Here is a 27,022-nt window from a genome sequence, read left to right on the forward strand (position 1 = left end):
CACACTCAGCGCACACACACCAGTTCAGGAACACACACACCCAGTTCTCACACACACACCCCAGTTCACACACACACACACACACACACACACACACACACAGTTCAGGACTGCGGTGTAAAGAACCCGGGTGGGATTCCCACCACGGAGGGACAGAAGCACAGCCGGAGAGCGCTGGACAGGCCGCCTCGCGCATGCGCCACAGCGCCCTCGCGTGGAGGACCGCCGCCAGGGGACGCCCCCGCGCGGCTCGGCCCCTCTGTCTCCTCCCCGCCCGCTCCCCGCCCCTCGCTCCCCCTGCGAGCAGAGAAGGCGGAAGTAGGGGTGTCCACCTCTGGGGCTCGGGCTCCGGCCGCCCAGGGGAGGTAGCAGTGGCAGCCTTCAAGTTAGGAGACTGGCTTTCCGGCCACTTCGGCGCGGAGCGCGGCGCCTTCCTCTCCTGGCGCCGTGGTCGAGCGGAGTCGTGCCGCCGGGTGGAGTCGGCGGCCCAGCGAACCCGAACGGTGAGTCTTCTGACGGCTCTTGGAGGTCGCGGCCTCGCTCCCCACGAGCTGGGACGTCTCCTTCTCTCCTCTCGCTTCCCACGGGTTGGGGTCGCTGCCCCTGTCCCCTGGCTTCTGACGGGGTGGGATTGCCGCCCCTGTCCCCTCGCTTCCCAAGGGCTGGGGACGCCGCCTCCTCTCCCCTGGGCTCCTACAGGTTGGGGACCCCGCCCCCTGTCCCCTCTGCTCCGCCGGCCTGCGGGCACCTCCTCTCCGAGTCACTCCGTCCCCCAGCGGGAGTCGCGCGCCAGCTTCCTCCGCCCGACCTGCCCCACTCGGCGCATTCCCTTCCCAGAAGAGGAAATCGTCTCCTGGATTTTCCCGTCGCTCGGATGTTGACCAGCTTAAAAAAAAAAAATCCCTCTTAAGTCCGTAGCGACTCCCTCTGTCACTGTCATGGGAAAGCTATTTCGAGGCTCCGTGTTGAACTCGGTAGACTTCCCAGGCAGCAAGCTTTTTTTTTTTTTTTATTCAGCTGACACGAATGTTTCCTCCCCCGCGCCTGCACTTGGGAGTTCTAGCGATTGTTCCTGACGCTGGGTTGATAAAGCTGTTCCTAGTATTTGGCTTCAGGGGAACTCCAGCTGAGAGTTAGGACTGTCTTGAGTGAACAGAAAGTACCTACAAGTTTTAGCGGCTTGAACCTGTAATATCTGCGTGTTTTCTCTGGTTTCTCGGGAGAGTAATTTACTAAATGCCTTGCTGTACACAGGCATAGAAACAAGAAAAACTTTCTGAGTGTTGGCCTTGAGAATCTGGCCACAGGCGTTTTATCCATCCACTTGTGATTGCTAGGGAAGGGAGAAGGGGCTTTTCTGATCTTAAGGCGGGGGATGGGGTGAGGACGTTGTGGCCCCTTTCATGACTCAAGGAAGGACTGTGTCTCCGGCACTTGGCACTTGCTGCCAATGTGAAAATCAGAGTTTGAACCTGCACGCGCTGCATACAGCAGTGTTTCAGAATGGTAACTTGAGGGCTTTTCTGTGACAGATTTGAATACCTGATAAAATTGTGGCCTCTTAGATTTTGAAAGAAGCTGTTCAAATCTTTGCCTCTTGGAGAACAAATAGTGCCTAGAAAGGGGAATGCCCCTCAAATGTGTGTTCCAGAATAAGGCATAGCAGTTGACTCTTTGGGCCAGCACTTCTTGGCCATTGCAACACTTTTGCAGGTCTTCGCAATTTTAGGAATATATTTTAAAGACCTGGTAATAGTTCTTGTTTCTAAAGCTAATAGCAAATTAGAGGTGATTTCTCAGTGTTTTGTATTAACACAGTTTTACTTTATGTGACTTACATGTTTAGCTATGAACGAATTTCTGTTGACTTAAAATTGACCATTTCAAGATATAACATTGATTTCTTTAGCTTGGTGGGTTTCTCTTCCTAGCATCTGTAGATCTTAGAGAAACAAATTTTTGTGCATCACCCTACTCCCCCTCCCACAAGATGTTTAACAGTATACTCTTTAGACTACTATACACACCCATGCTAATAGGGGAATGTAAGCTATGATTTCTTATAAGGCTATTTTCAATATTCATTTTGCAGTCAAAATAAGTTGGCAGGGGATACATCCTACAATATTTAATTAATGCAGTGCTTACTAGGTTCACAAAAAGGGAATTATTCATGAAACTCTTAACCTACTAAGGAACCATGAACTTTGTACTATCTCTTCTATTAATTCATGTAGAAAGCCCCATGAATTCTAAATGTTAGAATAGAAAAGAGGCTGTAAGAAATCTTTATTTGCAAGTAAGAATATCTGTTAACTCTATTTTAGCTTATGAAGAGCCAAGCCTACCTCTGTAGCATCTCATGCAGTGGATACCTGAGGCACCATGTGAGGTTAAAAAAAAAAAATCCTAATAGAACATAATATTTTCTACTTGGTTGCCAGGTCATCTTCCATTCCCTCCTGTAGCTGACTGTAAGCACTATTTTTTTCATTGGTGTTAATTAAAACAGTTACTCCTTGTAGTTAGGAAAACGATTTTCATTTAAGTCATCACAATCCCAAAAAGCAAAGGGAAAAATTGTTTTAACTTGCCAGAAAAAAAGAGTAAACCTAAAAATACTGAACGGCACTCAAAATACTGCCTTAGCTTAATTTTCCCTTTGCAGTATAGTTACATGGGACTATATCCTGTAGACACAGTGACTACCTAAAATTTATTTGAAAGGTGTAAAGCTTCTGTATTCTTAAAAGCTTGAAAAGCAGTGGCAATTAGATTTTTAAGACATGCTCACTTTCATGTCTTAACACTGCATTCCTGCAGTGGAATTCTTTTTAAGGAATTGTGACTGACTGGACAGATTTTCTTAGTAACATATTTGCTATAAAAGGTCTCTTTCAACCTTCCAAGTCTTTTGAACTGGACAGCAAGAGGGCAGTATATAGACTATCCAATAAACTAAATTTTAACTGGGCATTTGGGCAGAGAAAGTAGACTTGGCTCAGTGACTTTTGCTTTTGTCTTCTGGCTGGCACTTTGATATATGCTGTATAACCCAACAAACATTAATTTCTCAAAAGTGATTTTACTTTAAAAAAAATGAATAAAGTTTCAAAAAGTAACTATACCTGGAATTATCAAAGGTATATAAAATGTGTTCTCTCATACTTAATCTACTCTTGGGAGTGGGAATTAGAAAGTCTTTGATATTATGTATCAAAATGTAGCTCATGTTGGATAACCAGCATCATCTATAAGAAATCATAAAAAGTTATATACCTGAGCTGATAACTCTACTTCTAAGAAATTTACCTAAAGTAGTAATTAAACACAAAAGTGTGTGTGTGTGTGTGTGTAGTTGCTAAGTCGTGTCCAACTATTGAGACCCCATGGACTGTAGTCTGCCAGGCTCCTTTGTTCATGGGATTCTCCAGGGAAGAAGACTGGAGTGGGTTGCCATTTCTTTCTCCAACAAAAATTTATATGGGGAAATAAAAACAAAGGATATAAACCCGAGTATAGCATCACAGTGTCATCTGTCCTTAGATTTGGAGGGTGTAACGGGGCCCTTTTACCCCCTCCTGGAGCACAGGTGTAAAGACTAATTCTGTTTGTTTCCATTATCTTGCCTTTCCTTTCTTCTCATCAACTTGTACAGCCTTCCCTAGGAATGTGCATTATGTATAACAAGGCTTCTTGAACTGTTTTTAACTCTTTGAAGATATTATATCAAAACTAAAAATATGAAACAAAACACCAGCCTTTCTTTACTGATTTTTTAGAATTCTATCAACCCAACCTAATAGCACTGGACAGCTCATGTTTCATTAAACAGCTCATGTTTAATAGAAGCTGTTGTCAGCATCTTAGTCTAGTGTCATAAAAATAATTGGGAAGAGTTTTAATGCAGCTTGAGAGACAAAGTTGTCAAAATAGAGACAACTATAGGCTAGTACAAATTGCACGGGCTCTGGGGTCAGGTGATCTCGAGTTCTGATCCTAACCCTGTTTCTTATTAGTTGGTTAATCCTTGGCAAGTTGCTTAGCCTTTCAAAGATTCAGAGTTTTCCCTTTGACAAGTGGGAAGGGGGAACAATGAAATTGTTAAATAAAATAACTCTTATGGAGCTACACAGGGTAACTGATTTTACTTCGAAGCACAGTTCTAAGTGTTTTGCTCATATTAATACACTTAATCAAATTCTGTGGAGAAGGAAATGGCAACCCACTCCAGTGTTCTTGCCTAGAGAATCCCAGGGGCCTGGTGGGCTGCCGTCTCTGGGGTCGCACAGAGTCGGACACGACTGAAGTGACTTAGCAGCAGCAGCAGCAGCAGCAATCAAATTCTGAGGTGGATTCTTTTGTTATCCCCATTTACAGATGAGAAACTGAAGCACAGAAAGGTTATGTCATTTGCCGAGGGCATATACCAAATAATGGAGACGGAAGTTAAACTTGCATCATCCCATTCTAGCACTAAGCTCTTCACCAGTTCATGGTATTGCCTCTCCAGCCAGAATACTGTTTGATCCTTTGTAGGTGCTCATCAGATGGTTCTCGGGATTTCTGAGAAGGAAAATAAAGATCTCTATCATGGTAAAAAGATTGAGGATTACTGTCTTAGTCCACTGTTTGTCATGGAGGCAGACAGGATTTTTATATAGAAATGAGACAGGCTGAGGATACATTGTCTACAACATTGGCCGGAGAGTTACATTCCGTTTTCTAGAACTCTGGTTGATACTTGAACACAGGTTTGAACTGCATGAATCTACCTATAGGTGCATTTTTTCCCAATAAATACTACAGCATTATGTCATCAGAGGTTGGTTGAATTATATACCGACACAGACCATAAAGTTGTGTGTGGATTTTTACCTGCGTGGGGGTCAGCGCCCCTAACCCCCATGTTGTTCAAGGGTTAGCGGTAAATCTGGCACATAAACTGAGAATTTTCCTTCAGTGTAATTATCTACAGGAGGGACCTGGTTAACTAGACTGAATTGCTTTTAGACCTTAACTTGTTAACTTGTAAATTCCAGTAATGGTTTGAATTTGAAGGCATCCTTCCTACCCATGAAAGCCATAGTTTTCCATAGGCAAACAAAACCTCATTTTTTTTTCCAGTCATTAATAATGAAACATAGTCACTTGACTGAGGGCATGGGGACGTACAGATAATATGCTTTTAAATTCTGTTCTTCCTGTGTAATAGAAATTGCCACACTGAACATTTGGAGGTACAGTTGACCCCTTGAACAACACAGGTTTGAACTGCACAGGTCCACTTATATGCTTTTTTTTTTTTTTTTCCGGTACAGGATCTGTGGTTGTTGACTTCAAGAATGTGGAACTCTGAGAACAGAGGGCCAACTTGGATTTTTTATCGTGTGGGAGTTGGCACCCCTTACACCAGGTTGTTCATGGGTCAGCTGTACCCAATAGAATTTTCGGTCTAGAGGAGGAAACTGATATCCAAATGGTTACATCACCCTAAATCACATAGCTAATAGTTTCTCATGCTCCTGTGATCCCTCCTGCAGTGGTCGTCTTTGCACTGCCTGCCGGTCGTACTGTGGCCTTCAGCTCTGAATACTTGAAGGAACTCAGCAGCATAACTAAGTTCATTTCAACTGCTTAATGAACACCTGATAGGTGAAAGAGCTCATGCTAAGTACCGAGGAAACAAAAATTCTTGAAACTCCAGTCGTAGAAAACAGACATTTAAATAGATAATTATGCTAATTATTACAACTGAGGTATTTTTCTTCTGTTAACCTTATATTGCGGCTTTCTACTGGCTCACGAATTTCTTAACTTGTAAAATAGTACATTTATGAGGCAAAGCTAAAAAAAAACTTTGAAAGTTTTCTGTAAATGATATTAACATAGCTAATGTATTAATATAGCCACTAAAAGGTGGCTTGCATAGATAGCTATGATATATACGTGTGTGTGTGAATATATGTTAAGGGATTTTTTTTCCTTGCTGTGTCTGCAGAGCAGTTGATGATCGCGTTACTATGAGTCTGCTACACTGTGAAAACAGCTGCGGATCCAGCCAGTCCGAGAGCGACTGCTGCGCCGCCATGGCCGCCAGCGCCTGTGGGACCGCAGCAAAAGACGACAGTGTGGGCGGGGCGGCCAGCACGGTGACTCTCTCCAGCTCCTTTATGGAAGAGATCCAGGGCTACGACGTGGAATTTGACCCACCCCTGGAAAGCAAGTACGAGTGCCCCATTTGCTTGATGGCTTTGCGGGAAGCAGTGCAGACACCTTGCGGCCACAGGTTCTGCAAAGCCTGCATCATCAAATCAATAAGGTACGTGAGCGTAAAGCATGAATCAAATGCTGTAACAACCAAATGGAACGTTATTACACAGAATAATCTTGCACATTTATAAAAAGCTGCCTCAGGGAAAAGAACAGTGGACAGAAAAGGGAGAAGTTTACATTCTTATTCCAATTCTTACTGTAGCGTGAAAGGTAATTACTATCTCCTTCCCTTTGTGACCCTTAGAAACAATAAGTAGCTCCTTCCACTTAAAGCAGTCATATTACAGTCTGGAGTGTGTCTTGAAGCTTTAAGAAAATAATATAAAAAGTACCTTAAATGATGATGCATCTAGAATATGATTATCTCGATGGTACAAATAATGCTGACTCTGTAAGTAATCATTATTCTCATTTTAGCCGCATTACATTTTTGTCTGCTACCTGAGGCCTATGGACCACTGTAAAATAACCACTTTTTTTAAGGTATTGATTGACGGGACTTCCCTGGTGGCTCAGTGATAAAGAATCCATATGCCAATGCAGGGGGCTTCCTTGGTGGCTCAGCTGGTAAAGACTCTAACTGCAATGCGTGAGACCTGGGTTCGATCCCTGGGTTGGGAAGATCCCTTGGAGAAAGGCTCCCCACTGCACTCTTCTGACCTGGAGAATTCCATGGACTCTACAGTCCATGGGGTCACAAAGAGTGGGCCCTGATTGAGCGACTTTCACTTTCACCTAAGGCGCTGATCGACAGGGCTTCCTCGTTGGCTCAGTGATAGAGTCTGCGTGCCAGTGCAGGAGGTGCAGGAGACTTGAGTTCGATCCCTAAAATGAGTCGGTCCCCTGGAGAAAGGAATGGCGGCCCAGCCCAGTATTGTTGGGACAGAGGAGGCTGGCAGGCCGCAGTCCATGGGGTTGCAGAGTCGGAAGTGGCTTTGTGACAAAACAACACTGATCGATGCCTCTGCCAACATTCAGTGTCTCCTCACTGCCTCCCCGCTGCTGAATCCCCCTCAGCGCTCTCGCAGGCTGCCCTGCTGCTGCCCTTGCCTGCTTCCAGACTGTTCTCGATATAGCAGCCAGAACAAACCTGGTGAGATACGTAAGATGATGTTATCTCTGCTCCAAACATTGCAGCCGGTCATCTGGCAGTACACGCCAAAGCCCTTGTAAGACCTCATATCACGGGTCCGTATATTTCTCTTGTCGTTGTTCAGTCACTAAGTCATGTCTGACCACCTTTCTATTAGACTCCGTTCCCTCCACCTGTTCACTCTTTTCTGTTCTTGAATTTGCCAAGTATGCTCTTGCCTTGTGTGGTTGGCTATAGCTGTTCTCTCTGCATCTTATCAGCTAAGTGCTTAGTCAATGCACTTTACTCCATTATTGCCGCTCAAATCTCACCTTCTTGTAGGTACCCTGGCCTCCCTGTTAATACCACAGCATGTCTTCCCCCTCATCTCCCCATACTCCCCCTTTCTCCCTTAAGTACGTTTTTTCTTCAGCACTTTTCATCTTTAAAAATACAGATAATTTATGTGTTTCTTGTCTGCTTACCCCCCCGAAAGATAAGCTCCTTGAGAGCAGGGATTGAGAACTTTATTTCTTGATATTTCCTAAGTGCTGATACATAGTAGGTGCTCAGTAAGTCATGATTGCTTCAACTGAATGAAAGTATATGGGATTTCCACAAAGGAATAAAATTCATCTAAGAAATACATGTATTTTACTATTATTCAAAAGTAGATGGGAACATTTTTAGGAGTTCTGTACAAGACCAAAAAGTGGAAGAAGTAGAGGAATTTTAGGTTTTTCAGCTAATAAGCATCTACTTACATTGGTGAGATCATTTTTAAGTAGGTTATCTGGCCATTCACTCATCTTGTAAGTTTTTCTTTTGACCTTTAAATAAATTATTTTTTTCTTGTGGCATCCCTTATCTGGTTTGGTGTCGGTAATGCTTGCCTCGTAAAAGGAGTTTGGAAATGTTCTTTCCTCTTCTGTTTTTCTTTGGAAGAGTTTGAAAAGGATTGGTATTCTCCTTTAAATGTTTGATGGCATTCACTAGTGAAACCATCTGCTTCTAGACTTTTGTTTGTTGGAAGGTTTTTGATTACTGATTCACTCTCCTTACTGGTAATCTAGTCTGTTCAGATTTTCTGTTTCTTTATGATTCAGTCTTGGAGGTTGTATGTTTCTTGGAATTTATCCATTTCTTTTAGGTTGTCAAATTTGTCGCCATGTACTTGTTCACATGAGTCTCTTTGCATCTGTGGTATCAGTTGTAATGTCTCCTCCTTCATTCTGATTTTATTTATTTCAACCCTCTTTTTTCTCTTGTGAGTCTAGCTAGACTTTTCTATAAAATTTGAATTTGTGGTAACCTCATCCATACTTGGGAATTGGCTTAATTTAAATTAAAAGGGAGCATGTGTCTCACTTCAGTTTTGGAGAAAAATTTGTTAACCAGTGGTGAATTGCCAGTGTCTCTTTAGGGTTGGTTTTCTTACCCTCCACACTATCAGCAGTTTGAGCTAGGTGGTTCTTAGTTGTGGAAGAATGTCCTGGGTGTTATAGGATGCTTAACTGCATCCTTGACCTCTGCTCACTGGGTGGTGAAAATAGGCCCACTTCTGCAGTTGTGAGACCCAGAGCATCTCCAGACATTGCCAGATGTCCCCTGGGGCTCAGAGTTGTCCCAACTGAGACCACTGGCTTAGGGTATGCATGAGAGTGTTAAAGGCTTACCTTTTTTTTTTTTTTCTGTTTATAATGATTTCTAATTTATATTATATTTCGATTGAATCAAGAGCACATAATGAATTGTTGCTTTTTCTGTAGGTGAAAGGGTACAGTATTTTACCAAGTGTCACACATGCCCAGGAAGGTAACTAATCTTTAGCGGTTTTTTAATAGCAAGATATTCATGAAAGTAGTGGAACAGTGATCTGAAAAGGAAGTAAAACCCACAAAAGGAAGTTGAGGCCTTTTTTCTTTTTTTCTATCTCCTTCTAAACTAGAAATGACCACTAACTTTGACTTTAATGTTCTTAAGGAATGGCTCAGGAGTTTCTCGTCAGTATAATCATTCAGAGCATCAAAAGACATCTCAATCCAATTCCATATTCTTTTGGAGTGATTGCTTATGCAGTGGATAATTATTTTCAGTTCACTTTGGAAGGTTCTTCTTACTTTCTCTTAAACACCCAATCATCTAGGTTTGGGAAATATATTTCAGTAAATTTGTTTATGTCCCTGCTTCTCAAAAAGATATTTGACAGTGTAATAATAACATCATGCAATCTGAGAGCGGCCCCATAAACAATGACTGTGTCACACCAATTCTAGTTCTGAGACGTTTGACAGCACAGCTTATTTTCAGCACCTTTACCTGCCACGGGAACCACCACTGTTGCTTTACACATAGGAAGTGCACAACCAGTGTCTGAGTGATGGGTGCTCTGTAGCCTCCCTGACCTGCCATGGTTTGTGAGTGAAGATTGAAACATCACAAAAAGTGAAAGGGGAATGACAGACACCCAAGCTTCTTGGGGATAGTTTTTCCCATCATTGGACAGAATAAACCATGGGGAAGCAGGAGATAGAGGTCCTTTTAACTCCCAACTGCATTGTACCCATGACACAAAGATACAAGAAACTGGTGTTGTCCATGAGCCAGTGTTGAAGACTTTCAGAGTAAACCTTAAAAATGTGGCCTCATGGGGTTACTGCTAATGGGTTTAATTTTTACTTATGACTAATAACTGTAGACATTTTATTAGTGTATTCTGAGCAGCATATATTTAGTTGCATCTCCCTAGTATGTTAAATGGCTGCTGTCAGAACACAGACAAGACTGGTTCATAAACTGTCCATAAAAGGACAGTTTATTTTGGTGATATTATGCAATATAATGCATTTATTTTCCATAGGAAATAATATATGAAGAATTTATATATGATGTATTATTGTTTTGTATTTTCTAAGGTGAATGTTTGTTTTAAATCTACTGAATAATGTATTTGTTTCTTTTAGGGATGCAGGTCACAAATGTCCAGTTGACAATGAAATACTTCTGGAAAATCAACTATTTCCTGACAATTTTGCAAAACGAGAGATTCTTTCTCTGATGGTGAAATGTCCAAATGAAGGTTGTTTGCACAAGATGGAACTGAGGCATCTTGAGGTATTAAAGTTATTTTTTAGCCATGTGCATTTATGCAAGAAGTTCCTGGAGAACAGGGACTTTGCTTTGTCCATCTGGATATTGCCACTGCTTAGCATATAGTGATTGGCTAGTAAATTCTTACTGAATTAACACCAACCCTTTCATTATTGAGTATAAATATAAGTAGAAGCCAGAAATTTCTTTTTCCATCTACTCTGGCTTTACACCCTGTGATAATAAAAAGTAAATGAGTATTCTTCTAAAAGTCTTTTGGGTGAACTTTATCTGCAATGAAACTGAAGAGCATTTTAAATGTCTCACGTTTTAATCCCATAGCTTCATTTCTCTCATTTTGAAATAAGCACCAAGCCCCACATAGTCATCATCTTAGCTCCCTCATCATACTTTTTTCTCTGGTTTTCTAAATTATTAATTTTATTTTGAAGTAAATGGAGTTCTCCTATAGCTTAAGATGAACTGAAGCCACCAGATAAAAGAATTTGTTTTTAAGTTAATCAATCCGTAGTGTGGTGGTTTCTATGAGAAGTTAAATATTGCTTAAGTTCCATTTGAAATTAAGCATTTAAAATATACATGTAGCTTACCCCCTTAGCTTCTTTTGAAAGAATGGTCTTTTGGACACAGCACTAAATTGACAATGAGAAAATCTGCTTCTTTCCAACCCTCTTCCCTAATTAGATAAATGAACCTGAGAAGTCAAGTCCTTTGTATAAACTTTCAATTCACAACCATTATTTGAAAAAAAATCCATTAAAGCCTTCATATTGTGGTTCTGTGGTATGTACTACACTAAGTTCAGTAGCCAATTCTGTAGAAGAGAACAGTATGTTCTTAGAATATATTTAGGAAATTTCTCAAGGACTGGCAAATACTGCTTATTTATTTTTCTTCATAGGAGCATCAAGCACACTGTGAGTTTGCTCTTATGAGTTGTCCACAATGCCAGCGTCCCTTCCAGAAATGCCACCTTAATTTTCATATTCTCAAGGAGTGTCCAAGGAGACAGGTTCCTTGTGAAAACTGTGCTGTATTAATGGCATTTGAAGATAAAGAGGTATGTACTAAGTTGGATTTGTTGATTCAACTACTGTTTTATTTTTTTAATGTACAGTGGAAGGAGTTAGCAGAGATGAAGATGTTAATCTAGTCCTGAGTCTGTGTTATCAATTGTGAGAAGACTGAGTTTTAAGAAAGTAAGTTAAGTAAACCATTTTAGTAAATGAATGTAGGGTTTATATTTTTGTCTCTTTCTTAGAAAGCATTATTTCTGCTCCTTAACCACTGTAGATACAAGTAACAAAATCTTCTAGGAAAGTATGTGCTGATCTGTTTCCCTATGTGAATTTTAATAACCTGTTTTGGATTAGAGACAAATAGTTGCTGTATAAGAGTCACATTTTTCTCTTTAAAAAAGAGAATGAGTTGTTGAAACTTTGAGGAGATTAAATTAAATCCCACAAAGTATGCTGCTTTGGTGATAATTCATTGAGCTATACACATACAATGAATTCACTTTTCTGTACTTAAGTTATACTTCAATTAAAATGTTTGTTTTTTAAAAGAAACTCCATGGCACCTGCCAGCATCATGATGATAGAACATCTTTTCCATTTATAGACACATTAAGTGATTCTATATAAATACTATCAATGGGAAGGCCAGCACAGAGATCCTAGATCCTGTATCCCCATCCTATGTCCTTTTTACTAAAATAATGTATGTGCAATTTATGTTCTTTTTACTATCAAGATATTTCCTTAGGCTTTATTTCTTGCAGATTCATCTTGGTAATGTCCCTACTTATGAGATCAAGCGTATTATGCTTATTAAGTTGATTAATTATTCAGACAGTGTCAGCTAACTTGCTGAAAACAGTGAAGTCTGAGGCATAATTATAGCAAATTGGTGTCTTCTTAAACTTCAGTAAAAATGGGCCTAACCAGGAGGGTTGGTTATTTCTTAAATTTATTGTATTCTAGAAAACAAGGCTCATTTTTCTGGGGCCTTCAAGAACCTAGGCCACCTGCCCCAATCATGCTTCTGTTCTTTACCCTCCTGATAAGAGTTTTAATTAAATCATCTTGCTGCTGCTCGAAATTTTTGAAAAGAGGTCTTTGGAGAATTATAGTATTGATGAATGATGTCCAAACAGTCACAGATGCTCTATGACTTTCAATTAGGTTTTTAAAAAGTGATTTAAAAGATTCTCTTTTGCATACTATCATATTCTTTCAAAGAGCTGGAAGGTGAGATGAATCTCATTTCTTCACTGGCAAAGGGAGAGAAAATAACCATTATAGATTATTCTCACATTTTTATTTTATACACACCAGTGTCCCTAATTTATTCATAGTGAAGAGTGTTGCTTTTTATAAAAATAGGTTGTTTTTAGCTTTTCTCATGTTTTTTCTTATATTTCGCCAATAAAATTTAGATTCATGAGCAGAACTGTCCTTTGGCAAATGTCATCTGTGAATACTGCAATACCATGCTCATCAGAGAACAGGTATAGTGATTCTCTTTCATAAACCAATGTTTCCATAAATAGATTAAAGAAGTGAATTAGGTCTTTAATTGAAAATTTAAATCAATAAGGCAAAAGGAATGCAGATTGAAGAAGAATTAAAGCTTTGTGAGTTTCAAATGCAAATCAAAGTCACAATCAGTTGTCCCTTCACACCAGTCAGAATGGCTGTCGTTTGAAAGTCTACAAATAATAAATTTTCAAGAGGGTGTGGGGAAAAAGGAACCCTCCTACACTGTTGGTGAGAATGTAAATTGGTGCAGCCACTGTGGAAAACAGCATGGAGGTTCCTTAACACAATAAAAGTAGGACTGCTGTATGATCTCATAATCCCACTCATGGGCATATAGCCCCCAGAGATGAAAAGTCGTAATCTGAAAAGGCACATGGGGAATTCCTGGCAGTCCAGTGGTTAGGACTCCACACTTGCACTGCCAAGGGTCTGGATTCAACTCTTGGTTGGGGGAACTAAGATCCCGCAAGCCACACCATGTAGCACAGAAAAAGAAAGCAAAGGTTCATGCCCCGCAGTGTTCATAGCTACTTGATTCACAGCAGGCAAGACTTAGAAACAAACTAAATGCCCGTCAACAGATGATGGGTGTAAGAAGATGTGGTGTATGTATACAGACGTTAGACTATTACTCAGTCCATGGGGTCGCAGAGTCAGATACGCCTGAGCGACTGAAGCATGGCAGCAGCCACAGGAAAGAATGGAGTGCTGCCGTTTGCAGCGGCATGGATGCACCCGGGGAATCTCACACCAAGTGAAGCAAGTCAGACAAAGACACAGGCTACACGTCACCACACACATAAGGGGTCCAGAAACGATGCCAGTGGATCTGTGTACAAAAACCAGGCCCAGCGATAAAAAACAAACTTAGGGTTACAGAAGAAGAAGAAAAGTGGGGAAGGATAAATTAGGTGTGTTGAATTAACAGATACAAACTACTATACATAAAATAGACAAGCAACAAGTATATACATAGCACACTGGGGAACTATATTCAGTATATTGTAGCAATCTATAATGGAAAGTAATCCGAAAAATATAAATATATATGTAACTGAATCACTTTGCTATCTACTTGAAACTAATATAATATTGTAAATCCACTATATTTCAATTTTTTAGAAAACTTGAGTTTTTTTCTGATATATTGATATAATACTTTCAGAAAGAACAAAGTATTCAGTCATAAGTACTTAAAATTCCTAAATCATTAACATAATATCTGTGTTTATGTATATTCATAAAAGTTCCAAACAAAGCCGAGTAATTTTTAGGTAAAAATAATTTAAAATGCCCATTTAAAGAACAAAAAACTTTATAAGAAATACATCTTTAGATTGTGAAATAAGGATCTTAGGTATCCAGAAACCACTTAAAAAAAGAAATAGAAGGAAACAAGTCTGTAGCAGAAGGTTATTTATTGCCATGGCCCCTGAGGCGTGTTGGGAGATTCCAGGATCTGTAGCCCCTCTGTTCAGTTGTCTGTAGACCCCTGATGGGGCATCATCAGAAGTAGTTGTAATAGAAAACTATTCATTTTTATTATTAATAGAGACAGGAAAGTTCCATCTGGTTGCTATCTTCTGACATTTGGAGAGTTTACCCACAGAATATGAATATTAGTCACTAAATATTTATATACCCATGAAATCTGCAAACCCAGAGATCATAATTGATTACCTTACTAAGTAGGAAAAGCAAAACCTGTCCCTCAACTAAATTTTTCCATTCATGTGTTAACAGAGTCCTTTAGTTTTTTTTCCAATAGGGCCTTAATTTGAAGGTGTTAAACTTCTTTTTGCTTATGAACTCTCACCTACTTGGTTTTTCTTTTTTGCTTTGTTTTGATGTTTAAAGGAAAGCACATCTAAAACCTAGCAGAAGTAAAACTTAATGTAGGAAAAAATGCTAGGTTTAGAGTCAAAAAACCTAGATTTTGACTCTGACTGTGCAATTGTCTTGCACGCTGATCTCTGATAAGAAAGTTGACATTCTGAGTTAGGGATTAGTAAACCAGCCCACCAGCTAAATCTGACTGCTACCTGCCTTTTTAAAATAAGTTTCATTGGAACACAGCCCTGCCCGTGCATTTTGGTCTTGTGTGTGGCTGGTTTTGTACTGCAGTGGTAGAGTTGAGTACTTGTGACAGAGTCCATGGGCTTCCTGGATGAATCTAGTGGTAAAGAACCTGCATACGAGACCTGGGTTCAGTCTCTGGGTTGGAAAGATTCTCTGGAGGAGGGCATGGCAACCCACTCCAGTATTCTTACCTGGAGAATCCCATGGACAGAGGCGCCTGGTGGGCTGCGATCCAAAGGGTCGCACAGAGTCAGACGCAATGAAGCAACTTCGCACACACGCACATGACAGACCCCATAGGGCTCACGAGGCTGAAAATATTTACTCCATGGCCCTTCAGAGACAGCTTTGCTGACTACTGTTACAGACTATGTGAAGTGAAGGTTGGAATAAGTGATCGCTGATGTTGTTTCTGAAGGGTCACATGGGTTGCTGTTTCCTCCTCCAGTTCAAGATGCCTAGTCATCATTATTTTCATTGGAGATTTAGTTACATATTTGGTCATTGCAAGAAACAACAATCTTGTAAAACAGACAAATACAAATAACATAGCAGTATTACTCAAGTCATAAGTGAGAATTAAGCCAAAAACTTCCATTAGGTGCAGCCCAGTATATTGTTAGGTCATCTGAGATTATAGCTAAACTAAATTTTTTTACAGGAAATTTCATACCACTTTCAAAAAACATAATTCTGCGTAATGAATCTTACCTTAAAGAATGTTTTTTTGGAGTCCCCAAATTAAAAGCCGAGACTTTCTTTAAAACTTAGGTGCTTAAAGTGTCTTCTAACATCTGGGTCTCCCCGTTGTAGTCAGAGTATGCGCAGGTTAACAGAAGATAACAAGCTATGAAAGGTGGTCATGAGGGAAGCACAGGGTGTAGTCAGTGGCTCTGATGTACACAGTTTACTGGTCCCTCATCACGGGCCTGAGAGTTGGACCATAAGGAAAGCTGAGTGCCAAAGAATTGATGCTTTTGAACTCTAGAGAGTCCCTTGGACTGCAAGGAGATCAAGTCAGTCAATCCTAAAGGAAATCAACCCTGAATATTCATTGGAAGGACTGATGCTGAAGCTGAAGCTCCAATACTTTGGCCACCTGATGCAAAGAGCTGACTCATTAGGAAAGACCCTGATGCTGTGGAAGATTGAAGGCAGGAGGAGAAGGGGACGACAGAGTACCAGATGGTTGGATGGCATCACCAACTCAGTAGACATGAGTTTGAGCAAATTGTGGAAACTAGTGAAGGACAGGGAAACCTGGTGTGCTCCAGTCCATGGGGTCCCAGAGTCAGACTGAAGTGAACTGAACTGAAGCAGTGGCATGGACCTCAGTGAGCGCTGCAGTTGCATTGAGGATGACCTCAGAAGGTGCTTTTTCTTTAAAATGCCGCTAGAGGGTGCCAGTTCTCCAATGATAGGAATAAACTCATGTTCTCAGAATGAATTTTGAGTGATTTGGGGGCACAGTATGAGATGTTGATATTTCCTTTCTCTGTGACTTTCGGAAGTAAATATCATTTTAATCTTTGTGGGCTAACTGGTTTCTGTGTCAGCTGCTCAGCTCACCCATTGTAACAAAAGCAGCCGTAGACAGTATAATCTTGTTTAGATGGAGAGTTATTCTTTATTTTGAGTATGATCTTGTCAACTAGAATATTAAATGCAGGGAAAAACATTTCTCAGCCTTTGCTTTGGTTTTCAGATGCCCAATCACTATGATCTAGACTGTCCTACAGCCCCAGTTCCGTGCACATTCAGTGCTTTTGGTTGCCATGAAAAGGTAAGTTGTTTTTTTTTAATTCTCAAATACAGATCAAGATAATTAAGTTATATAGTGTGGTAGAGGATAACAGTGGAATTGGAGATGGCTGACACGTTGTTTATGTGGTCTTTAGCTCCAAAGAGAAACTGGGACTCAGAATATTGATTTGGGGAAGTAGTTGGTGATTTCAGTGGGAGGTGTGATTGGGATTGCGTGGAGTGTACTGGAAAGAGAAGTAGCCCAGGAAAGGAGCCATGAATGAACAGTCTCAGATGCTGGTGAAACAGGCAAGGAATAAGTATTGTTATGATCTCTGGCATGAGTTTAAGACCTAGTGAGCAGTTTTGTCAGGTACCTGAGAGACAGCAGTGTGTATGGTAAGTCAGTCTTTCTGGAGAGGGTGAGTACACTTTGGCTTTTCTGCTGTGCCTTTCTATGAGGTTTTTTGTTTGGTTTGGTTTGGTTTGGTTTTTTTTTATAGTAAGTATGCATTTAATAACTTAAATGAGCAAATAGTGTATAGTATGATTACACTTGATGGGAAAATCTTGTGTGGCTTGTGTGCATAGAGAAAGACTTAAAATATATCAAAATGTTCATGGTAGGTGAGATAACAGATAGCTTATTTTCTATTTGGTCATCTACCCTTTCTTTCTATAATGTACTTGAATTACCCTCACAATAGAATTGTTATGTTTTTTTCATATAACAATTAAGCTATTCTTGATGATCTTAGAAAAATAGGAAGACAGGGAAGATTCCACTTTGCAGTAGATTTGTAAAATTAAGTGCAGGGTTGGAGACAGTGCAGGTGGATGACTCTTGGTTATAAAAGGAAGAGGAAGAAAATGGTATTAGCTTGAGGGAGACAAAGGGGTTGCTCCCGCCGCACCCCGGTTTTTTTTTTTTAACAGGAAAGACTTTAATAAATCTTTTCTGAGGAGAAGGGTTAAGAGGAGAGAATGTTTGAAGATAAAGGAGAAAGGAGATGGCTAAACAAAACCTTCTGAGGAGGTGAAAAGTGATGGATGCCACTTGGAGCCCAGGTGAAGCATTAATTTAGGACAAGAGGAGGGTCAGCTCTGAGTCCAAAGAGGACGGGCATAGATCCTGATACTTTTACAAGTGGGAGGAGGTTTGTCTGAGTGAAACCTGAATGGATATTCAGCAGATAGCCTCTCAGTTTTTCAGGAAATGAAGAGGCAAGATCATTTCTCTGGATGGAGAATCTGATGCAGTCAAAGAAGGTCGTAGGGGACTGAGGAAAGTGACGATGTGACCAGAACCTTTTATTTGACTTGGCTAGGTCCCTTTCCTGGTCCTCACATCTCTGTTCCTAACCTGAGGCCTGTGCTTGATTTTCAGATGCAGAGGAATCACTTGGCACGCCACCTGCAAGAGAACACCCAGTCGCATATGAGAATGATGGCCCAGGCTGTTCAGACTTTAAGCCTCGCAGTGGCTCCTGCACCTCAGTGCACCATGCCTCCGTATGACTCTGTCCCTCCCGCTCGGCCTTCCTCTGGGCGTCACTCAGAAGTCCACAATTTCCAAGAAACCATTCAACAGTTAGAGGGTCGCCTTGTAAGACAAGACCATCAAATCCGGGAACTGACTGCGAAAATGGAAACCCAGAGCATGTATGTGAGCGAGCTCAAGCGAACTATTCGAACCCTTGAGGACAAAGTTGCTGAAATAGAAGCACAGCAGTGCAATGGGATTTATATCTGGAAGATTGGCAACTTTGGGATGCACTTGAAATCGCAAGAAGAGGAGAAACCCGTTGTCATTCACAGCCCCGGATTCTATACTGGCAAACCCGGCTACAAGCTGTGCATGCGCCTGCACCTGCAGCTGCCGAGCGCTCAGCGCTGTGCCAACTACATATCCCTCTTTGTCCACACGATGCAAGGGGAGTACGACAGCCACCTGCCTTGGCCCTTCCAGGGAACGATCCGCCTTACAATCCTTGATCAGTCTGAAGCAGCTGTGAGGCAAAACCACGAAGAAATAATGGACGCCAAACCAGAGCTCCTGGCCTTTCAGAGACCCACCATCCCCCGGAACCCCAAGGGTTTTGGCTACGTGACTTTTATGCATCTGGAAGCCCTCAGACAAAGAACCTTCATCAAGGATGACACGTTATTAGTACGCTGTGAGGTCTCCACCCGCTTCGACATGGGCAGTCTTCGGAGGGAGGGTTTTCAGCCACGGAGTACTGACTCAGGGATATAGCATCCCCTGATTTGTTCAAGAAACAACAAAAGACATCTGGAGCAAACTTAGCCTGTTTTCAATAATAATGTACAAACAAAAAAAAAAACAATGGGAAAGATATAATACAAGTGAATTTTATTTGACTTCCTATAGATTTCAGGGGATTTGAGCCAAAATCCTTGAAAGCTTAAGTTCTCATTCACCCTGGTTTTTCCTCCAGGGTGTTATTAAGGATATTCAGAGACTACTTTAAACCCTAAATATAACCTTACTTATTAAATGGGACTGTTGTCTATCAAATAATTCTCCTTTAAGTTGTTTCATTCTACCTTGCTTACTATTTCCTTTAGGCTACAATGTAGCATTTCTCCAGAGTTAGAACTCAGAACCATGTGAAAACCAGCTGCTAGGTGTTAGGCTATACATCCTTCTTTGTCTGTTCCAGACAGAGTGAATTACACAGCCCTTCCATGTTTCTTTGTTACCTAGTGGAGAAGGCGATGGCACCCCACTCCAGTACTCTTGCCTGGAAAATCCCATGGGCGGAGGAGCCTGGTGGCTGCAGTCCATGGGGTCATGAAGAGTCGGACACGACTGAGAGACTTCCCTTTCACTTTTCACTTTCATGCATTGGAGAAGGAAATGGCAACCCACTCCAGTGTTCTTGGCTGGAGAATCCCAGGGACGGGGGAGCCTGGTGGGCTGCCATCTACGGGGTTGCACAGAGTCGGACACGACTGAAGCGACTTCCCTTTCACTTTTCACTTTCATGCATTGGAGAAGGAAATGGCAACCCACTCCAGTGCTCTTGGCTGGAGAATCCCAGGGACGGGGGAGCCTGGTGGGCTGCCATCTACGGGGTTGCACAGAGTCGGACACGACTGAAGCGACTTGGCAGGAGCAGCAGCAGCAAGGTCTGGAACAAGGAGATTCACATGGTTCTGAGTTCTAACTCTGGAGAAATGCTACATTGTAGCCTAAAGGAAATAGTAAGCGAGGTAGAATGAAACAACTTAAAGGAGAATTATTTGATAGACAACACGGTAGCATTTAATCACCAACATAGAAAGTTTAAATGTCTCGCCTAGTCAGCCAGTGTGGCAGCTCATTGGTGGTGAGAAAAGCGGTTTGAGTCCAGAAATTTTCAGCTCTTTTGGACACTGCTGTTCCTGTGATTGTTGTCCAAAAATAAGTACCTGTCAAGGTACATGTAAAACAATAAAGTTTTTCTTGCTGCACAGGTGAAAGAAAGCCTGAAGGAAAGCTGCTGCTTTTTGATGACTTATTTTCTTCTTTGTGCAGCTTACCTGTTAGACATTTTTTTCTACAATAAACTGTCCTTTTCTCAGAGAAAAAAAAAGTTACATGTTGCCACAAAACATTCAACCCTAACAAAAAAAGGAAATAATATTTAAAAGCTTCCTGGTCAAATTTCTATTAAAAGTATGTATGTGCATTAGGTACCGAGGTGAGTCATTTCCTCCTTTGGATATGTTTTTTTTTTTTTTCTACTAACTTGGGAGCCTTAAATCGAAACAAAAACAGGTTTTTACCTCGCTTCAGCTTATCCTAGCTTCAGGTTTCCCTGAAGGAGTTGGATTAGATATTTCTAAGGTCCGTGCCAACCATAAAATTCTGTTTTAAGAAATGAAGTTCTAACCAGCAGAATGTTGACAGTAATTACAAAAGGATTTTGCCAGTAAAAAATGGGTGTATTTTTTGCTGACGTAGTACTTCAATTTAGTATCAATTTAGGGTCTCCTTTTAATTTGAACAATTTTTTTAAACTCCCAACATTTGGCATTTTGTAATAAACCTGCCACTTACTATATACTCGTCATTCCTTGTGAATGTGGGATAAGAGTAATGATCAGACTGTCTTTCCACATAGACGGTTTTGTTGACTCCAGCTCAGAATCAAAACTTAGCTGGAAAGTGGATCTCTTCCTTTCATTTTTCAGCCCTCCAGTCCCACTCTGAAACATGCTGGTTTGGACCCAGCTGACCTACAAGTATCTGGACTGTGTATCTGTTTTATTAACCTTTTAACATTAATTTTTGGAAATTGTTAAAAATAATTTCTTCTTTTCCCAGAGATATCCAGCCCAGTGTTCAGTGAAACTTGCAGGTCGTACCCTTTGTTATTGGAAAACAAGTCAGCATGCTGACTGGTAGTTTGGTTTTTTGTTTTTTTTTTTTAACCTGTTCTTTAGGTGTTGCAGCAACGACAGTTTCTGGCTGTTCTGCAGAATGATGGGGGTGACTAAATGCATGCGTGTGCAGCCGCTCAGTTGTGGCCAACTCTATGACCTCATGGAGGATAGTCCACCAAGCTCCTCTGTCCATGGGATTTCCCAGGCAAGAATACTGGAATGGGTTGCCATTTCCTTCTCTAGGGGATCTTCCTGACTCAGATTGAACCCAGGCCTTCTGCGTCTACTGCATTAGCAGGTGGATTCTATACCACTGCGCTACCTGGGAAGCCCTGAAATAGGATGAAAATTGAGGATTTTTTTCCCCTAATGACGGACTAACGCATTGGATGCTCTCTAGCAATTAGTTTTTGTGGCAGGTATAAAATTATAAAATTGTCCTTCATTACTGTTTTTATATACCGTAAGTCTTAGATAAACTAAGAGCATCCATGTGGGTAGAGTACACCCTCCTCAGAGGGGAGCAGTTGCTGTCTTCCCTCTGCCCAGGGAATCCTCAAGTCTTTGGTGACCAGAAAATGTTCTTAATTATTAGATTTTTCTAACTTAAGATTTTGAAATATCTTTCCTTAATTCAGTAACTGCTATTCTTGTTTTGCCTCAATTAAATTATCATTGTTTTGTGTGAAATACCATCAGGTGTTTTTGTGATACCGTTCCATAAATACCTAAGCAGTGCAGTGCCTAGAGGAAATGAAAAAGAAGCAATAGTTTTGAAGCTTTTTCCTCCTCTCCTCGCAATTCCAGTTGTTATAAAATTTCATAAAATGCGGGAAAGTAATCCTGGATGGGGAACACATGGAGAAAGGAGACGTGCTCCTTTCAAGGGGCGTTGGCAGCAGGACACTGGCCCTGCCTATGGGACAGGAGTGGTGAGGGGCACAGTCCGCTCCTCTCAGGGCTGGAGGCTCTGAAGGTCCGTGCATTCCCTCCATTTCCTGGGAAGTCTGCAAAGCACAGCCGCCGTGCTGTCTCTCAGAGGGAGAACCTCCTCTTAGAGCTTCCTTGTCTCTGCTGATTGCAGCTCCCCAACTGTCTCCTAGATTTCAGGATAAAAGCTAAATGGAGAAAAAGGGCAGGTGGATTTCTGTATTCCAGGAAAGAGATGCAATCAGTGGTCCTGAAAGCACATAAGCACTTCCACTTGAGCTCTGAGGGGCATTCAGCAATGAGCAGCAGGACAAGGTTCTGTCCAAGGCGGAAACCCTAGACTTGACGCCCTGCCTGGCACACGGCACACACTCACGATCGTGAACGTTGAAGTTCACCATTTTATGGGAGGTTATTTGTCATGAAATGTTGGGATATTGGGGGATTGTTTGGTGGTTTACTTCTCTCCCCCAGCACTTTACTATGAAATTTCTCAAAAATGGAGAATTATTGAAAAAATTTTACAGTGGTCACTACCTAGAATTCACAAATAGCATTTGGTTGCATTTGCTTTATCACTTAAGAGTGCTACTTTTAATGAGACGTTCAAGTTTCGTTTCTCTTAAAATTGCACTGCTAAAATAATTAAACAGCTTTAAGCGAGTTGTTTTAAACTCTGGGGAAATGTGATATTTGCATTATAGCTGGAATTGTAGTCCTTTCTTTACACTAGTTTTAAACGTGTACATCTGTCCTGTTGAATTTCAGACTTAATTATTTTGCCTGAAGGAATGTTTTTTTATAACAATTATTTTAAAGTCCTTGATCAGTTGTACAGAATATTCTGATGTTGTTTTCACACTTGATAAATTATCTAATTAATTTTTCTGGTGAGAGTGTACGTGGGGCTCATTTTGCTTAAAGTTTCAGGATAGTGTTCCCCAGAGGGCCTGAAGAAGCAGGGTAATTTAGCATATAAACCACTAAATTAGGAGCTAAGAGATTTAGATTTTACCCCTGACTGACTATGGACAAATCACTTCTCTTTATCTTTGTGTCAGTTTATCTCCTTGTAAAGTGGGGACTAGAATTTGATATTTAGGTTTTAATAAGTAATAGGTAACATTTATTAATGCTTGGACCAGTTAGGAAAGACTTTTTAAAAAAGAAAAAAAAAAAAAATACACGATGCATCCAAGGAGGTTCTCATAATTATCTAACTGTATGACAAGCTTCGGAATGAACTCTGATTTGAAAAATTGCAGCATGGGCCATGGTCAAAAGTATCTTATCAAAATCCAAATCCTGCTGTTGCTTAGAACTTGCTGTTGCCGCAGAATTTGTGAGTGGTTTCCCCAATCCAGCTGGACTGTGAAAATTATGTATTTTGTGAGAGGGTGAATGGGAGGCCATTTCCTCCTCTAGAAAATCTTCCTGACCCAGGGATCGAATCCTCGTCTCCTGTGTCTCCTACACTGCTTTTGGATTCTTTACCACTGATCCATCAGGGAAGCCCTAAAGATGGGAGGAGGCGGACATTAATCACAGCAAGATTGAAAATCAATGTCGAGTTGAAGAACAGGTTGTACGGAAGGGCGGGGCTTAAAGGAGTCATCCTGATTCAGTGCCACACACATTCCACTGCTCCCCAGTCGACCCACACAACGCGGAACACCAGCCCTGCTCCTGCCAGCCCAACCTCAGGAGGTCTCCGTCAGGTCAATACAATTGAATTACAGGATCGACCAGGGGCTAAGCAGCGTCTCTCTGCTCCATTTAGCAGATGAGTGTGCCCTGTCCTTTCTATTAATAAACCCAGGTAATGAATGTAGATTCACATTTATCTTACAAAGTCTCTTGAGGTTTTTGCCTTAGATCACATCTTAGTAGTGATTGCAAAGGTTTGACCAAAACCATGCTCCTTGATTGGCATCCTCAGTCAGTCAGTTCAGTTGCTCAGTTGTGTCCGACTCTTTGCTACCCATGGACTCCTGTCACTCAAATTCATGTCCATTGAGTCAGTGATGCCATCCAACTATCTCATCCCCTGTTGTCTCCTCCTCCTGCCTTCAATCTTTCCCAGCATCACGGTCTTTTCAAATGAGTCAGCTCTTCACATCAAGTAGCCAAAGTATTAGAGTTGCAGCTTCAGCATCAGTCCTTCCAACGAATATTCAGGACTGATTTCCTTTATGATGGACTGGTTGGATCTCCTTGCAGTCCAAAGGACTCTCAAGAGTCTTTTTCAACACCACAGTTCAAAAGCATCAATTCTTCGGTGCTCGGCTTGATTTATAGTCCAACTCTCACATCCATACATGACTACTGGAAACCATAGGCTTGACTAGATGGACCTTTGTTAGCAAAGTAATTTCCCTGCTTTTTAATATGCTGTCTAGGTTGGTCGTAACTTTTCATCCAAGGAGTAAGCGTCTTTTAATTTCATGGCTGCAATCACCATCTGCAGTGATTTTGGAGCCCAAAAAATAAAGTCTGCCAGTTTCCACTGTTTCTCCATCTGTTTATCATGAAGTGATGGGACCAGATGCCATGATCTTGGTTTTCTGAATGTTGGGCTTTAAGCCAACTTTTTCACTCTCCTCTTTCACTTACATCAAGAGGCTCTTTAGTTCTTCATTTTCTGCCATAAGGATGGTGTCGTCTGCATATCTGAGGTTATTGATATTTCTCCTGGCAATCTTGATTCCAGCTTGTGCTTCATCCGGCCCAGCGTTTCTCATGATTTACTCTGCTGCTGCTGCTGCTAAGTCGCTTCAGTCGTGTCCAACTCTGTGCGACCCCATAGACGGCAGCCCACCAGGCTCCCCCATCCCTGGGATTCTCCAGGCAAGAACACTGGAGTGGGTTGTCATTTCCTTCTCCAATGCGTGAAAGTGAAAAGTGAAAGTGAAGTCACTCAGTCGTGTCTGACTCTTCACCACCCCATGGACTGCAGCCCACCAGACTCCTCCATCCGTGGGATTTTCCAGGCAAGAGTACTGGAATGGGATGCCATCGCCTTCTCTGGATGTACTCTGCATATAAGTTAAATAAGCAGGGTGACAATATACAGCCTTGACGTACTCCTTTTCCTATTTGAAACCAGTCTGTTGTTCCATGTCCAGTTCTAACTGTTGCTTCCTGACCTGCACACAGATTTCTCACAAGGCAGGTCAGGTGGTCTGGTATTCCCATCTCTTTCAGAATTTTCCACAGTTTGTTGTGATCCACACAGTCAAAGGCTTCGGCATAGTCAATAAAGTTGAAGTAGATGTTTTTCTGGAACTCTCATGCTTTTTCGATGATCCATTGGATGTTGGCAATTTGATCTCTGGTTCCTCTGCCTTTTCTAAAACCGCCTTGAACATCTGGAATTTCATGGTTCACGTATTGCTGAAACCTGGCTTGGAGAATTTTGAGCACTACTTTGCTAGTGTGTGAGATGAGTGCAACTATGTGGTAGTTTGGCATCCTATTGAATATTAATTTAGAACAAATGCCAGACGGACACAACTATCCCCTTCTGTCAGTTCTGGATACTCCCTTAGCCTCTATATTACACCAATATCTTTATCCTAAAAGTTGCTGTTCATTTGTTTGGCTATGTTCAACTCTTTGTGACCCCATGGACTGAAGCACACCAGGCTACTCTGTCTTCCACTATCTTCTGGAGTTTGCTCAAATTCATGTCCATTGAGTTAGTGGTGCTGTCTAACCATCTCATCCCCTGACGCCTTCTTCTGCCCTCGATCTTTCCCAGCATCAAGGTCTTTTTCCAATTAGTTGGCTCTTTGCATCAGGTGGCCAAAATATTGGAGCTTCAGCTTCAGCATAAGTCCTTCCAGTGAATATTCATTGTTGCTTATTAGGATCCATTACGGTCAGCCGGTTTGATCTCCTTGCAGTGCAAGGGACTCCCAAGAGTATTCTCCAACACCACAGTTCAAAAGCATCAATTCTTCAGCACTCAGCTTTTTTTGTGGTCCAACTCTCACATCCGTACATGACTACTGGAAAAACTATAGCTTTTACTATACAAACCTTTGTACTCCTCATGTGAAGAGTTGACTCATAGGAAAAGACTCTGATGCTGAGAGGGATTGGGGGCAGGAGGAGAAGGGGATGACCGAGGATGAGATGGCTGGATGGCATCACGGACTCGATGGACGTGAGTCTGAATGAACTCCGGGAGATGGTGATGGACAGGGAGGCCTGGCGTGCTGCAATTCATGGGGTCGCAGAGAGTCAGACACGACTGAGCGACTGAACTGAACTTACTATACAGACCTTTGCTGGCAAAGTGATGTCTCTGCTTTTTAATACGCTGCCTAGGTTTTTCATAGCTTTCCTTCCAAGGAGTAAGCGTCAATTTCATGGCAGCAGTCACTGTCCACTGTGATTTTGGAGCCCAAGAAAATAAAATCTGTAACTGCTTCTACTTTTTTCCCTTCTTTTTGCCACGAAGTGATGGGACTGGATGCCATGATCTTTGTTTTTTGAATGTTGAATTTCAAGCCAGCGTTTTCATTCTCCTCTTTCACCCTCATCAAGAGATTCTTTAGTTCCTCTTCACTTTCTGCCATTAGAGTGATATCATCTGCCTACCTGAGGTTGTTGATATTTCTCCCAGCAATCTTGATTCCACCTTGCGATTCGTCCAGTCTGTCATTTCACGTGATGTACTCTGCGTATGAGTTAAATAAGCAGGATGACAATATACAGCCTTGTTGTACTCCTTTCCCTATCTTGAATTAGTCCGTTGTTTCATGTCCTGTTCTAACTGTTGCTTCTTGACCTGCATATGGGTTCCTCAGGAGAAACCTGAGTACTCTTAAAAAGTACCCTTAATCAAAATGAAAATAGACATTCCAAGTAT

General features: G+C 41.5%; 1 protein-coding gene across 2 annotated transcripts; it reads left to right on the plus strand.

Annotated features, from left to right (window-relative positions):
- On the plus strand, window positions 307-19,366 carry TRAF6 (TNF receptor associated factor 6). 2 transcript variants are annotated; one of them, XM_018059227.1, is made up of 8 exons: window positions 307-503; window positions 5,322-5,416; window positions 6,002-6,322; window positions 10,312-10,462; window positions 11,361-11,519; window positions 12,900-12,971; window positions 16,787-16,864; window positions 18,212-19,366. In XM_018059227.1, exons 2-8 carry the CDS (start codon window positions 5,346-5,348, stop codon window positions 19,079-19,081), a joined length of 1,722 nt encoding a protein of 573 aa, XP_017914716.1. In that variant the 5' UTR covers window positions 307-503; window positions 5,322-5,345; the 3' UTR covers window positions 19,082-19,366. The 2 variants fall into 2 exon arrangements, with proteins under 2 accessions (XP_017914716.1, XP_017914717.1); XM_018059228.1 differs by lacking the exon at window positions 5,322-5,416 and having other exon boundaries at window positions 18,212-19,344.

This window comes from Capra hircus, chromosome 15 (assembly GCF_001704415.2).
Source record: "Capra hircus breed San Clemente chromosome 15, ASM170441v1, whole genome shotgun sequence".
NCBI lineage: Eukaryota > Metazoa > Chordata > Mammalia > Artiodactyla > Bovidae > Capra > Capra hircus.